Raw genomic sequence first — 16581 nt, 5'->3', positions numbered from 1 at the left:
AGAATCCCAAGCAGGCTCCTTGCTGTATGAACCAAGAGATCATGAGCTGAGACTAAGAGTTGGATGCTTAACCGACTCAGCCACTCAGGCGCCCATGGATATTCTCTCTCTTTTTTTTTTTTTTCCCCACTTCAGTCTTTGTTCTTTTTTCATTTTGGTTTTTGAGAATTCTGTTGATATGCCTTGAGCTCAGAGATTCCTTCTTCATCCATGTCCAGTCTACTGATGAGCCTGTTAGAGGCATTCTCCATTTCTGTTAGTGTTTATCTTTAGCATTGGGGGTGGGGGGGATGAGTTTGGGGGAGGCTCATTCTTAGATTTCCATCTCTCTGTTTGCATTTTTCATCTGTTCTTGCATACTGTCTACTTTAGCCATTAGAGCCCTCCACATATTTTAAATTCCCAGTCTGATAAATCCAGCACGCTGCCATGTCTGGTCCTCAAGCTTGGTCCATCTTCAGATTGAGTTTTTTGTCACTTGGTATGTCTTGTAATTTTTCTCGATAGCCAGATGTGATGTGCTGAGCAAAAGGAACTGCTGAAAATAGGCCTTGAGGTACCTGGTGTTGAGGTGTGAGGACAGGGAAAGCATTCCAGAGTCCTGTGATTAGAGCTCAGTCTTTTAGTGACTCTGTGCTCCTGGACTGCAAACATTTTCTTAGTGTTTCCCTCCTTCCGTGGGTGGAACAGGATGGCTAAGTGGACTGAGGTTGGGTATTTCCCTTCTCAGGTTAGCTAGACTCTGGTAATACCCAAGCAGGTTAGAGTCTGGTTAACTGGTTTCCCCTGAGGGCAGGCCTTATTAAGAACGGAGTGTTCTGGCTGGTTTCACAATGCTGCTTTGTCCCCTCCCCATGCCAGAAACCACAGGAGATTTTTCTCCCACATTTACCGTGGGAACCTGGTTGAGCTCCTGGAGGTAAATCTCTCTGTGTCGTGGACCACCTGCTCCCGTCCCATGACTGGATCGCCCCCAAGCTCCTAATGGTCATCTGCCCTGAGCCTCCCGCAATCCGTCAGTTACCCTTCCGGTTTTCCTACAGTGCTGGTTCCTATGGCAGCCTCACACTGCAGGAAGCCACATCCCCCGTGTCGGCTTCCTGGTCCCTCCCAGTTCTGGGGGTAACACTTTCTTCTGTTATTCCCTCCCTTATCCAAAAAGAGTTGTTGGTTTTTCAGTGTGTTCAAGCTTGTTACTTGCCATGAGGCCAGAGTGGTGACTTTCCAAGCTCCTTATGTGCAGAAGAGGGAAACAGGAAGTTACTACATTGAAGCTCAAACCTGCTCTTTCGGCTTCTTACCACTAGGTTTACTGAGACATTTATATCATAGTATCTACAAGTAGACACTGAGCACAGAAAACATGGACTTCATGCGGGGAGCCCAGGAGAAGTTAAACTGGAGGATATTGGTACAGTTTGATTGGTTCCATAACCTCACCTTCCAAGTCCAGATTCTCATCATATGTGGTGCTTCTTTCAGATCTAATTCCTGTGTCCCCTTGATGAAAATGGAAATGATTATACTGTCTGGAAACCTGAACTGTTAAAAAAAAAAAAAAAAATGCTCCATTGGGGCTTTTAGCTTGGTGGTGGTGTCCGAAAAGGAGTTTAAACTTGGACACGAAAGGAGTCATCGGTGTTCTCTGTTCTTAGAGAGTGAAATACAAAGCAGTTTAGGAAATACCTACAGGTTGGGGTTCTCAGAAATCTACAAGTTTTACCACGGTTTCAGACTGCCTTAAACCCAGCTACCTACGCAGCCTGCAAGGCTCAGCACACAGTCTCTTGTCATCTCCCTCTCGTCTCTGCAGCCTGGACCGCAGGATTCGGGATGCAGGTGACGGGAAGGTGCCTCATACAGTTGACAGAGTTGTTGGGCACCCTCGTTCTAAGCACATCACACACCTTGTTTGACATGTTTACTTTTTACACACCCGGAGAATTAGCTGGTGCTTGCATGACTGCATTGTTTGTTTTAACAGGCTAAAAAGTGGGAGGTAGGTTAGACCCACACGATGATGCAATAGGAAAGTATCTAATTATTCCATTTTTGGCTCAGCATTCAGTTTCAGTTAAAAGTGCTGATAGCAAGGCTCAACAAGTCTTGTAGCCTAGTACCCTTAGCATTGTCTGCCTGTGAGAAACCGGCTTGCTACCAAGCATGGCCGTGCGTTAGCCACTTGCGTGTTAAGATCTTCCATGTGGCTAGAATTTAGCAAAAGATCTCAGAGTTCCTGTAATGAGGCGTTACAGTGTGGACGCAGAAGGCTCTAAAAGCCCCATATCTATTTCCGCACGCTCAACGAGCCAACTTGGAAAATTGTGTCTGCACATAGACTGTTCACAAGTAAAATCCTGAGAGCCAGACAGGTCATGGTTGTTTGGACTGGTATATTCATCCTGACGTGTCAGGGTGTAGGTTACGATTGGTCCTTGAACTGTCTTCATCGAGTGGAAGGAGCAAGGTTCAGGGTCCGGGAACTATCGCTACAAGTAGACGTGGTCCAAGGCAGAGATTCGAGATCTGGGGTGACTAACTGTTTCTGTAAAGGGCCAGATAGTAAATACTTGAGGATTTATGGGCCACGTGATCTCTGCTGTAACCACTCAACTTTGCTCTCGCAGCGTGAAAACGGTCATAGATGATACGTAAACAGAAGCATCTGGCTATGTCTTGGTAAAATTTTGCTTACAAAAGCAGGTGGTGGACTGGGTTGGCCCATGGGCCATCATTTATCAGCCCCTGTCCTGGATCCCAGAACGTACACCACTGGGCTATATGATCCTGACCTCATAGGAAAAGTAGTGGTAGTTTTCAGTTAACTGAACCAATACATATAAACTTTCAGTACTCATAGCCAAGACTTCACTGTATTTGTATATAATGAATTTGTTGTCAGAAAGAAAAGCATTTTTCCTCACTGGCTGCTTTGGGTGCTAATCCGAATTGTTATTTACTTGTCATTTATACCCCACTTCCTTCCCAGAGTAATTTGAGGTAAAGGCATGTATAGATTTTAGCTGTCAAAATAGAGATATAAAACCAAAACCACATGAAAAGGTCACACAAAACAACCTCTGAATATTCCATTTCCACCGGCCAACCCAAGCTAGTCGTAGCTCAGCCATTTGAGGACTGAACAGTCTTTTGGACACCTCCTAAATTGAACACTGATACGCTCCATATTTTATCTTTCCTAGCATCGTTTCCTTTCTGAAAAAAATGTCCCTCCACGTTTTATAGTGAATCTTGTACCAAAGGAAATGTTAGTATCCGTCATTTTTCTTCTGATTGAAGCACAAGCCAAGAACTGTTACACAACTGAGTGGGTCCATGGAAAGGACAGAGAAAATGAGAAGCTAAGGAAAACCTTGGTGGGCAAGCTACCTGTACAATACAGATTTTAGGGCTCTTCTAGAGCCAAGGGACTATTTCCAATCAGTTAGAGGCTCATCCTTGCTCTCCATGGAAAAGGAGTGTTGAATTACTTTAGGGTTTAGTGGTCGGAGGCCCTCTTACGAGGTGAACGGAGGAGTGAGGGTTTGGGCTGGCGGCAGGGAGGGATGACTTTTAGCAGGTGTCAGAACGTAGAAACAAAGCCGAGTGACTTGAAGGACTGGCAAGTGGAATTGTGTCCCCAAAGACAGTGCGGAAATAGGAAAGCTGGTCTAAAGGAGTGCAATGAGTGTGTACAAATGACTCTAATGCAAGATCCTGGTTAATAGCAGATTCAACTCCTTAGCCAAGTGGCTGCAGAAGGTCATGTACGACCCAGGCCAGAAGGTCTGCTTACGTCACTGGCATAGGAAGGTGTGACAGACGTGCTCACGCAGACCCTGGAGTTGGAGGAAATCGGGAAGTACTTCCCAAGAAAACATGGATACCAGGCAAGGATTCATTCACAAGTGAAGACCGAAGCAGCCAGGAACCTGGTAGTCCGATTAACAACAGCAGAGGGGAGTCCGAAGCAGGGTGTGGGCTGTATCAAGGACAGACCGGCCATGCTTGTGCCAGAAATGTAAGATGCGGTGGGGGCTAGCTATGGCGAACACTAAATAAACATAAGAAAAAAATTATAGATTTTTTATTTTAATGTTTACTTATTTTTGAGAGAGAGAGAGAGACAGAGCGTGAGCAGGGGTGGGGGCAGAGAGCGAGAGGGAGACACAGAATCCGAAGCAGGATCCAGGCTCCGAGCTGTCAGCACAGAGTCCAATGTGGGGCTCTACCCCATGAGCCATGAGACCATGACCAGAGCTGAAGTGGGACGCTTAATGGACTGAGCCACCTTGGTGCCCCAAAGAAATAAATTCTATAATTGGCATCTGAGGACGTGGTCGGTATCTGTCTTAAAGATGTTTTATCTGCTCTGTAAATTGAGAAGTAATTTTTGAGGTACCGAGCTGGTTCAGTCAGTTAAAAGTGCCTGACTCTTGATTTTGACCCATGATCCCAGGGTCTTGGGATCAAGCCTGAAGTCGGGCTCTGTGCTGACAGCATGTGGAGCCTGTTTGGGATTCTCTCTCCCTCTCTCTGCTCCTCCCTGGCTCCTATTCTCTCTCTCTCTCTCTCTCTCTCTCTCTCTCTCTCTCTCCCTCCCCCCTCCCCCCCAAAAAATAAATAAATAAACTTAAAAAAAAGAATTTCCAACTTTCACTTCAATCCCTTCTCGTTCACTCTTGGTGAGACGGCAAGTTGGGGCAGCGTTTGGCCTCATCCATCAGGGTAACCAGCGTGGCATGCTATTTGACTCTGTATCTGTTCTTCTGTACTTTATCTTTTTTAAAAAAAATGCACACTGTCAAGCTGGCAAAGATGTTTGTGCAAAGGTGACCGTTTTATTAAAGAACTAAAATGAGTTACAGAAAAGAGTTCAGCTTTCAGAAGTTTTTGGATTTCAGTACCCCGTTTAAGGGGTTGCAGATCTGGTTATACAACTCTTTTAAGTTTGGCAGGGACAAACTGTGAAGTGGAAAAAGTAGATTTTAGGGTAGTGTGTACAGAATGATCTCCTTTTTTTTTTTTTTAGTTTTTTTAATGTTTATTTTTGAGAGAGAGAAACTGACAGCATGAGAGGGGGAGGAGCAGAAAGAGGAGACAAAGAATCCGAAGCAGACTCCAGGCTCTGAGCTGTCAGCACAGAGCCCGACACGGGGCTCGAACTCACGGACCGCGAGATCATGACCTGAGCCGAAGTCAGACGCTTAACCGACTGAGCCACCCGGCAGTCCCAGACCCCCTTTCTTTGAAAGTAATAGTTGTCGATAAAAATATATGCACAGAAGATCTAGAACCATACACAAAATTATCTGTGGTCGTTATGGTGGGTGGACAGGTCACAGTGTGTGAGAAAACAATCTGCCTCTTACAGTCAATGATAATAGAGAACCCCACCCTCTCTCCAGGGTCACAGACACTGGGGGAGCAGGAGGTAGAGACGGTTCTCAAGTAGTGGGTTCAGCTTGAGAAAAACATATCATTAGAAGGTAAAAGAGATTGTCTTTTCATAACAATATATGAGGCTTGTGTCATCATTATAGATGCTTACAGTTAAATGCCCGTCTAACTCAGGTGTATTCATTTATTCATTAGTGTCGCAAATACGCGTTGAGGGCTTACTGTGCGTGAGACACCGGGCAAGGCACTTGGGCCATACAGCAGTGACAGGACAAAGGTGGCCTCCAGCATACAGCTAGAGGCTCAAGCAGACAGATCCAATTGTGACTAGGAAGCCAGATGAAAGTATTTTGTTTAAAAGGATGCCTAGCAGTGCCTAGTTCAGAGTGACAGCGCTTGGTATTACAGTGAAATTGCACACCCTCAAATGTGTTTGAGTTTTCTTTCGCTTCAGTTTTTTACTTCATTTTACTCTCCGGGTTGTGTGTTTAAAAATAGAGGGTTTTTTTGAGGATGATTCGTGTTTCAACCAGGAAACCTCTAGGAAAGGTTGCCTGCCTGGTCTGTGACAACCACCCACATAACCATCAAGTGGCTTTCGTTTCTAACTGCATCCCTGTGTCCCAGGTTGGCACTGTGGCCCCTTGGTTTGCACAAGGAAGAATCTCTAAACAATATGTTAATGCAGGTAGATGGGTAGAAAGACGGAGATAGGTAAGTCTGCCTATAGATACATATGCCTGTATATATTTTTGCCACCTGTCCACTCAGATGTTTGTGTTTTCTTCCACAGAAAAAGCAAAGAACAAAAGATCTCTCTCGGGTATTCCATTCTTACAATCCGTATGATCACAAGGTAAGAGAAGCATGTTATTCGTGTATTGGATAGATATCTTTCTGAACATAGAGCAGAAGTCTCACTAGTACATAGCGATTCTGAAGTACGTTTTCCGGTTATGTTTACATTTCCATTTTAATTTGTCAACTCTTTATCTCTTCTAAAGAAATCAGAAAATCTTTATTTCCGAACTAATGTCATTCTTTTTTATTCACATTAAAATGTAGTTGCATATTGTCACTGAAATCTCAAAGTCGATGGAAAGACAGAACTGGGGGTATTATTTATTTGGTTGGGGTTTTTTTTTCCCCTTCCAAACACTAAAGTGATGCACTTGACTTTTGAATTGGTAAAGATCGTTGAAATAGGAACTGCCGACTGTTGGTTTTCCATTGCTCCTGGTAGAAAGTTATTTCTTTCTAAATAAAATCCCCAACAATGAGCAGTATATCGCATAATATCTGAAATACCCCCTGCCAAAAGTTTTGCCTTCTAGAAGACCAAATAGCGTCACGACTCCTCCGTGTTTGTGCCCCAGCTTTATAGACTCATGGCCAGTCTTGCTTCATTTATATCCCATATTCTGCGCTCCCCATATTTGAAGAATTCCCGAATATCTTTTTACTTATAAGCATTTCACCATATAATGGTAAAAGATAAGGGCTCTTTAAAACACACACACACACACACACACACACACACACACACACACACACACATTTAACTGTTTCTGAAGAAAATGCTCCACACCACATCATCACAGGGAAATATATTACAAGATTTCCGAGACTTGTGCACAACTTCTATTTCATGTAAGGTTCCAGTAAATCTGTTAATTCGAGGTGATTTCAGAAGCGAACAAAAAATTTGCACAGTTGAAATGCTAATATAAACTTAAATCCTTATCTATGAATTTACAAGGAGACATGTGGTGGGGATTTTTTAACTAGCCAAAATAAGTAGTGTGAAAACTATTTTCCTCAGTTGAGAATACGGGAGATGTCTGGATTCAGGAGGAAAAAATTGTGCCAGTTGTTCATGGAAGTTGAAAGATTTTCAGTAGCTTCTGGTGTTTCTATAGTGACCAGTTGACTTTAAGCACCAACAGTTTGTGAACGAGGTGTTTCTGCTTCATGTGACCATGGCAATATACGGTACTAAAAATTATATCATTTCAAATTACATTTTTCAAGTTAAACCAGTCGCTTTGCAGAATGTGGCAATTTGTTCGAAAGACATGGAGAGAGCTGGGAGTGCCTGACAAAGGGGAGACAAGGTGCAGGCTGATAAGTAATACACCAGCAAAGGGAACGAGATTCCTGATGGGAAAGTTGCATTTTTTCTTTAAGATGAAGCCATTTAACATACAGCAGTGGGTAAAGTTAACATTTAAGAACAATAAAAGGCTGTGACGAATCCAAGGTTTTGCCTGACTCGTCTGAATTTTGCCCACTTCTAACATTTTTTAATTCACAGTGAAGGGAAATTCCATTATTCTTTTATTAGAGCTCTTAATGGAACTTCGCCATTTGCAGCCTCTACCGGCTTCCTCTTCATATCCTTTGTGGCATTGTATCAAAGTCACCTCAGATTATTTTGGCTTCCCTTGTGAAGACTTCATTCCTCTACAAATTAGTCACTGGGCAATGAGGAATTGAATATATAAATGCTAGATGGAGTGTTCCTTTTGATCTTTGCTTTCAGATCGGTAATAAATTATTGTAAGGAGCTAGACTGCTTGATGAGTGATTTTTGAAGTTCCAAAGGTTTGGCCTGTTGGCATCCTGCTGTATTCTGCATGTGTAGTGACGGAAAAGGGGAAAGTTTCCAGGCGGCTCCTGCCCCTTACTGGCCGCCTCCCTTTTCTCTGGGCTCCATCCAGGGCAAGTCTACCCCGGTCACTTTTAACCTGGTCTCCTGTTGATGGGTGTTTACAAAGACTAGCATCACAGGGACTGAGTAACAGACACTGCTTTCTCAGTCTTAGAATGTACCTTTTTTCCCCACAAATAAAATACAAGGGGGTTGCCTTTCCAGTTACTTTGTCATTGTAATTACCCAGTTATATTCAAACAAATTAGCTTTCTAAGCAGATAGGTTTTAGCTAGAACATTTTGTAAGATGTGGTTAAAGTTGGCTTAAACACCTCCTGTTTGGTGAGATTTCTGTAGTGACCTTTGGGTTAAATACATACATGCATTGTAAATGAAAGCTCGTATAAAATAAAGTATAGGCTGTTTGCGATTTACTTTAAAAAAAAAAAAAGGCAAGGCAGGGGTTGGGTAGGGAGGGTACAATAAGATTGGCCACGTGTTGATGGTTATTGAAACTGAATGATGAGTTTATGGGGGTTCATCATGCTATTCTGTATATGTTTTCTTTCTACACGTTTGAAATTTTCCTGGGAGTGAATTTTGTGGTATTCCTTTCCTCTCTAGCTAGATTCCTTTTATTGTTAATTTTTCCCTTGATGTACATTTATACCAAAGTAGGAACACTCGGTGTTTCATTGGATTCATCATGCTGAGTAAACTCAGCAATGCAGCTCATGTTCTAAAGTTGGCATGACTTCCTGGGGCTACATCCCAAATTATAGCGGGTCACCAAAATGATAGCCTTGGCCGCTAGAAACTGTTAAAACAGTTGTAATTACAAAGGGTAGTTAGTACAACTGTTCTGTTCTCAGTGAGTCAGTTACATTTGCTCTTCTCTCCTCCCCGCCCCCTGCCCTCCTCGACCCAACCCAGATTGCTCCTGCCTGACCCCAGACACCGGAAAGTCACCGGGTTAAACAAATGTGTTGTTTGAGTGAGGCCAGGTGCATGTCTTAATCATACTCTGAAGCCATTGTTCAGGTTGTAAATGGTCAGTTGGTTCTCTCTTAAATGCTGTTGCAGAAACTAACAAAACTTAGAGCAAAATGTACACTCAGAATGAGTCTTAAGGAAAATACCTCATTTATTTTTTATACTCTTAAGACAAATTTTTCTGGAGACTGGAAGAATTTCATTTTGGACTGTTATCTCTGGTTCCATATCCATTTTTAGAAATTGTTTTTATGGGGCGCCTGGGTGGCGCAGTCGGTTAAGCGTCCGACTTCAGCCAGGTCACGATCTCGCGGTCCGTGAGTTCGAGACCCGCGTCAGGCTCTGGGCTGATCGCTCGGAGCCTGGAGCCTGTTTCCGATTCCGTGTGTCTCCCTCTCTCTCTGCCCCTCCCCCGTTCATGCTCTGTCTCTCTCTGTCCAAAAAATAAATAAAAACGTTGAAAAAAAAAAAAAAAGAAATTGTTTTTAGTTCTTCTAATGCAGACATATAAAGAGGCTTAACCACAGCGAAATCCCACTCGTCTGTCCTAATAAAAGGGGACATTGGTAAAGACAGTCCAAAGTGGCAGGTAAGCTGATTGCATTTTGTGCATCGGATGCTGTCCACTGTTATTTTAATAAACACGTAATAAACGTAGCTTGTAATTTCTGAAAACACCTCATACTACCTACCAGGAAAGGTTACAGGTCCGGAGGCCTTCCAGGTCACTGAAGTTGAATTTTTTCTTTGGATAAGTTATGGATAAGTAGAGTAGGCTATAATCAGAACACTTTTCATTAAAACTGCATAGTACCATGTGCTTTCTGTCTCTGGCCTGAAAAAAGTATTGCCATGCATATAAAATATCTCTCTCTCTCTCTCTCTCTCTCTCTCTCTGTATTTCCTTCTTTTTTTCTTGTTAGATTTTATCAGATTTATGTGTTCAGGGGGAATGTCTAAGTTTATTACCTAAACACAGATGTTTATAAAGTGCTAATGTAAAAAGCTATCAAAATACGAAAATGCGTAGAAAGAAAAAGTACAAAATTCTGTTTAAGTCTGTAGTGGTTTTTAACATCTGCATAGTTGAGTAAGTTTCTAAACATAGTTAATCTGCATAAATTAATATGCATTCCACCATTAAAAGTGAGTCTTTAACAGATTACCACTATTACAGTTTGTGTATTTTACGAAGTGGGCATCTCATGTGCTTTTAGTGACTATAATTATTTTAATAATTATCTACACTTATAAACATGAATGAATAGGCACACATGAGAAGAAACATTATTATAAAGCCATGTTGGTGGAATAAGCTTTTGTTTTTTCTTTCTTTCTTTCTTTTTTGGTGACTAGTGTTATTTCTACAGACACAGATGTGTATCAGTTAAACTATAAACAAATTCATATGTGCCCCCAAAACGGCTTTGTATGAATACGCTTGATGAGTTAGCGTATGAGTAGATAGAAAACAAACATTAGTGCTTGCTTCAGCCAGAGGCCTTTTGTGCAGGCTTCTCTGCTCTGTAAAACCCAGCTCAGAATCTGCAAAGTCTGCCAGTCAGGACTGTCAAAATCCATGTTTAGTTCTCTCTCCTCACCTCATTACTTCTTCAAGTCCCCCTGCCCCCCATCCACACACAGTCCACTTTTAAAAAGACTATTTCCAGCAAATATAGATGTCTGGTTTCCCAAATCACCGTCAGCCCTAGCAGCAGTTACAAAGGGGGTGGTTATTGCTTCAAGAAGTCAGAGCTCCACTAAAACGTGGCGGCATAGTAAAAATGAAGGCCAGGACAAGGCCATAAAGACGCTAGGTCATTAACAAAGGAACTCTAAGAAGTGCAGCTGCCCAAGACCACTTAATTTGGACCCAGACACCCAAAGATCCCTGCACATTTTAGTTGTCCCAGAGTAAAACGATCAGGCCTAAAGTACATCGAGAAGCAGATGTTTTAAAATAGTAGAGATGTGTGTAGTCTATTTTTAGAAACAGTGACATTTTAAGGGTAAATATTATTTATCTTGAAGCCTCCTAGGAAAGCTGGTTTCTGAAGGTTGGGCAAATGAAGTATTACTATAGAAAGTGGCTTAACAACAGAGAAATAGGAAAAGAGTGGTTAAACGTGTGTTGGTAGTTGGGTTAAAGGACCAAACAAATGTGTTGTGAGCAGGAAAAGTGAGGGTAGAATCCATATTCCACCCCCCCAATCACTTATTTATATAATTAGATCCTGTAAAAATATTAAAGGGTAAGGTATTTTTATCTTAACGATTATGCGAGGCGTGACTTGAATGGAATAATTGTAAGTAATATATCAGTACAATGCCTCTTTAAGGACAATATCAAATATACAAAAAAGTCCTGTCACCTATTTGCACAACCCCCACTTCCTGAGACTTAAGAGACTTCCTGAGACTCATGTCAACTCCTGTACAGTGAAATAGTGTTTAATAAAAAGTGTGAAATGTTGTCCGTGGCTTCATGTGGACAGAAGCATACAGCAAACATTTATCTTCAAAGTCTTGGGTGGGGGGTGGGGGGGAGTCTTGGGTTAAACCGTGATCCTTTCCTTCTTCCCTAAGAGACTGTTAGTCTCTGTGACGTCAAGTTTTTGTAAATGCACATAACCTACCTGAAGCAAAAGGGACAGTTTCACTTTAGAAATGCTGTAAATGTTGATTTACATTTCTCCATTCATCAGATTTGTCTAGTGATTGAAGGTCACAAAAGTCACTTTCCCCAGCTCTTTATGTCTGAAGAATGGTGGCCATTTGACGGGGTCCCGAGGCAGCTACAGTATTGGCACGGCTTCATCATCCCCTGTGCTTTCAGTACCATAATGTAGCAACAGAGTGCTTTGAGTGGTTCTTCTAGAGAGGGAGATGTGAATTTGGATCATTGCCTGCTGGCCCTGTTGAGCTTTGAGCTATCTGCTGTCTGGAAATAGCATATTCAGTTTTTAATGGATACGGCACTCTATGATAGCCAGATTTTCATGGCACATGCGGATAAAGAAACAAGTTATTGATTTGGCATGTTTATGCCATGCTTAAAACAGTTCTCCGCAGCAGATTGTCCAAAGCCATTTGTGCACTTAACTCTCTTCCCCATCTTTGGCAAAGACTAAAAAATGTTTTAAAAGTAATTTTAGGGATGTTGCTAAATATCAGGAACAATGGGATACACGTCTAACTGATCGCGTTGCCTTATTGTGGTTACACGTGCCGCACTTAAAACCGTGCTCAGCTTCTGGCCTTGAAGCCCAGGGAAGCGAGCACGTCGGTAAATAGGAAAACCATTTTCCTCGGCTCCAGAAACTCCAGTCCGAAGCCAAATGACGAACTCAGCCTCAAAATAATGGACGTAACTAAAGAGCTCTCTTGGTATAAAATCTGTGCTTCCGTTTGTTAAAATGTCTCTCCTCTCAAGGTGATCGTGTAATTGTTACCAGAGACGCACGCAGAGTTCAGCTGGTTCTTTTACTTCAACAGTCAACATCCCTGGCTACCCCGTTGCTTCCTGATCTGTGCCAACCTGACCCAGAAGCATTTTCCTGGTTTTTAACCCTCCTCAGCATGTGATTCAAGCCGAGTAACTCATCATGTTTCCTCGAGCCTACCTTTACCACTGTACCTTTGTGTTTCTCTCTTTTCCTCTTAAAGTGACATTAGATCTAAAAGTTAAACAGTTTTTTTTAACATGTTAGTTTACGTTGTTACTCGGTAGGGTTGGGTAGTATGGAAGCGTGTGTAAATGGCAGAGATTTTAATGTTGCTAAAATGATACAGCCATCACCCGATGGATGTCAGAATTCTGATTTGCCAGTCACCCTGAAGTTTGACAAAGCGAATGGAATCTCAGTGGACCTATTTGGTTGGCGGTGTTGTTATGACTATGATTATGATTACTACTCAACTATTTAGAGCGCCCCCTGTAACTGGCACTCTCCTCATAGCTTTACACACACATAACTCACTTACTCCTCATACCTTCTGATTATCCTGTTTTACAGTTGGCGAAACTGAGACATGGAGAGATTAAGTGATTGCTCAAGGTCACGTAGCTAGTAAGTTACAGAATAGTCTAGTTCCAGGGTCCAGGCCCATCACCCCTGCACCACAAGTAGCTGAAAAGCCACAGTGTAAGATGCTCTGATAAAAGGTAGATTGACGGCTCAAGCTCAAGGTCAAACTGGGCCTTCTTACTTGCCTCTCTCCTCTGTTCCCAGTCTAAATTTAAAGGTCAACTCTGGGACTGCCTGGGTGGCTCAGTCAGTTAAGTGTCCAACTCTCAATTTCGGCTCAGGTCATGATTTCACCGTTCATGAGATCGAGCCCTACATTGGGCTTTGCGCTGACAGTGCAGAGCATGCTTGGGATTCTCTCTCTCCCTCTCTCTCTGCCCTTCCCCTGCTTGCACTCTCTCTTTCTCAAAATAAATAGGTAAACTCTGTGTAGAAATAGATGTGTAAGAAGGAATAAGAGAGACAGAAGACAGAAGTAGGGGGAGACCAGTGACCTCCTTGTAAAGCAGCCAAGCCTGTCCTAAAAACCACCACCTTCGCCTTCACTCTCTCCCCACTCCCCCAACCTCCCACACACCTGATTCAGGTACCATCAGCCTGGGGCAAAGTCATCTTGAATAAAGCTGGACATCAGAGACTTAGCGGATCGGGCGATGCCTGCACTCCGTTTCTCATAGAGCCCTGTCCAACTTGCTTTCTTGCCTGACTCCTCCCTATGGGTGTGGGGGCTGGGCAGATAGGCCTCACAGGGGTTCTGGCCAAAGGCTTTGGAACTCTTTAGGACCAGTACGGCAGGTGTCCATGCCAGAGAAACAGGGCAAGTCAGATTCTAAATCACTTGAGAAAGGTGGAGGAGAAAATCAACTGAAACCCTGACGCATAGAAATAGGAAGACGGCAGCAAGGCAGCTTAGAAGCAGGTAGAACGCTGTCCTGTTCCATTTATCAAGACATCAGCTGGCATTTGTGACTTCCTTCCACGGGCAGGTGGAGTCATGGGCAGAAAACGGAAACCCCTCCACCTCTCCACCCAAACACGCTCAGAAATGTTAGTAACTGGGGAAGAGCAAAGTTCATAATGAAATCCTTTGCCAACATTCAGTATAAAAGTATTGATAAAAAATAATCAAAAGAAGATCTACATAGTGGATCTGTGTAGATGGTGGTTACTGTGTTTTCAACTTATTTATCAAACCTAAAAATACCTCCTAAAAACCTAAAAGTTTGTACTGCCATTGGTTGTATACTGCCTCCACGATATTTACTACCATCAGGAAGAGACGAGGACAAGGCAGGGCCAGGAATCGTGCTGTCCCAAGGGCTGGGGCACGGTACTACCCTTGCCTCCCACAGCCCCACTGGTCACCCCCTCTTGTCCTCTGTCATCAGCGTTTGTACCCTGCCCCAACCATGTTCTGTGTCTCGTCGCTGCTGTGCACTGTATCTACCAACCCTTCCCACCCCCACCAGGACGGCATGCTATTCACTTGATACATTGGGGCTACCAGAAGTAGCAAATGAAAATACAGGACCCCCAGTTAGATTTGAGTTTCAGATAAACCGTGAGTACTTTTTTCTAATACAGATGTGTCTCAGGCAATATGTGGGATGTATTTTTATTAAAAATGTATTCATTTATCTGAAATTTATATGCAGCTAGGTATCCTGTTTTTATCTGGCAACCCAGGTTGCAGGTATATGACACATTTCGCTTTGGCAAATTGAGATAGAAAGGTGGAAAGAAAAGAAAACCCAAAATGGAATGGAATTTAAAAGAATTATTTTAAAACCTCCGCTGCGTGTGTGTGACGGGCGTGGGGAAATGTTTACTCCTGTTCCTCATCCCATCCTTGTTGTGTCAAATGCCTGGTCTACTCTCAGAGGCTGACACCTATGTGAGAGAGACTTTTGCCAACATTTACCATTTTAATTAAGAAGATACAACTCACCAGGGGCACCTGGGTGGTGCATTCGGTTAACTACCTGACATCTGATCTCGGCTCAAGTCATGATCTCACGGTTTGTGAATTCGAGCCCCACGTCAGGCTCTGGGCTGATGGTGCAGAGCCTGCTTGGGATTTTGTTTCTCCTTCTCTCTGCTCCTCCCCCACTTGTGCTCTCTAGCTCTCTCTCAAAATAAATAAAAAATTTTAAAAAACCCAGAAGGTAAAACATGCCAGAGGGGAAGTGGGGGGGGGGATGGGGGAAATAGATGATGGGGATTAAGAAGGGCACTTGTTGTGACAAGCCCCGGGTGATGTATGGAAGTGTTGAATCACTCTCTTGTACTCCTGAAAATAATATCACACTGTACGTTAGCTCACTGGAATTTAAATAAAAAAAGAAGATAAAACAACTTACTCATTTGACCTTAGTTTCTAAAATCTTGTAACAACGTTTTAACCTGGGAAATCTGGAAAATAGTGTGGAAGACACAAACAGAAGTTAAATTAAAAAGTGCCCATACCTTTTGCCCCCACCCTGAAAAGCACACTTTGTTTCTCAGCAATACATTTAAAAAAAATTATTTAATGTTCTATTTGTTTTTGAGAGAGGGACAGAACATGAGCAGGGTGGGGCAGGGTGGGGGGGGGGGGGGGAGCAGAGAGAGAAGGAGACATAGAATCCGAAGCAGGCTCCAGGCTCCGAGCTGTCAGCACAGAGCCTGACATGGGGCTCAAACCCATGAACCGTGAGATCGTGACCTGAGCCGAAGTCAGATGCTTAGCTGATTGAGCCACCCAGGCACCCTCTCAGCAATACATTTCATCATAAAATCTAATTAATGACTTCTTTGTGGCTGAAGTTATTTTTATTGAAATGTACCGAGAAACATTAATGCTAGTGATGTTCACAGCAACCAGTGTAGGCATTCACTAGAGAAATGAGGAAGCTGTTACTGCCTTTTTTTTTTTTTCTTTAGCTCTACTGCTCAAGTTTTAAGACTGTCGGGAGTCCCGTGATTGGTGGGCTGTGGGTTGATACCGTTTTTGGAATGAGCTCCCCAGGCCTGGCCTGTGTCTTCCTCAGCACATTATTTCAGTGGTTGAAAGGCCCCAGTGTGTGTGCCTCTCCTATGATTACCAACCTGCAATACAGATTCTGACTTGCACAATTTCCAGAATTTTGTTGCCAAAGAATAGTGAAATGCAAGTGTTTCCACAGGCCAATAATTCATCCTCTCAGGGGTTTTTGTGCAAGATTAAGGAGACAGGATTACAGTTAGGATTTGCAGTGCTTTTTCAGTGTGTACATTAACACTCTTATCTTGAAGTTGGAAGACTAGAATGTTAGCATCTGGGAAAAAAAATAAGATAACCAGCTTCTCCTAATGACTGTTAATATTTTCCACTATTCAACACTACCTCTGGGTGCCTTTCAGAATTCCGGAGGTATTTTAAATGCACACGTGTCAAATAAAAATAAAGGAATTTAAAAAACCCAAATTCTTTTTAATTTACCTCCATTGATATGTGGAACATACATGGGTAAGAAAGGAGAATATTCTA

At 42.8% G+C, this 16581-nt stretch overlaps 1 protein-coding gene across 6 annotated transcripts in view; it reads left to right on the top strand.

Annotated features, from left to right (window-relative positions):
* The window catches only part of CDKAL1 (CDKAL1 threonylcarbamoyladenosine tRNA methylthiotransferase), a 717891-nt gene that overhangs the window by 535100 nt on the left and 166210 nt on the right, over nt 1–16581 (top strand). For all 6 annotated transcript variants that reach the window (XM_040460543.1, XM_040460546.1, XM_040460547.1 and 3 more), the window contains one exon: nt 6194–6256. In XM_040460543.1, coding sequence (XP_040316477.1) covers nt 6194–6256 — 63 coding nt within the window. The remainder of the gene's footprint in view (nt 1–6193; nt 6257–16581) is intronic.

This window comes from Herpailurus yagouaroundi, unplaced genomic scaffold (assembly GCF_014898765.1).
Source record: "Herpailurus yagouaroundi ecotype Mexico unplaced genomic scaffold, PumYag 250, whole genome shotgun sequence".
Taxonomy (NCBI): Eukaryota; Metazoa; Chordata; class Mammalia; order Carnivora; family Felidae; genus Herpailurus; species Herpailurus yagouaroundi.
The sequence above is the reverse complement of the archived record's forward strand: the minus strand, read 5'-3'. Positions and strand labels throughout refer to the sequence as shown.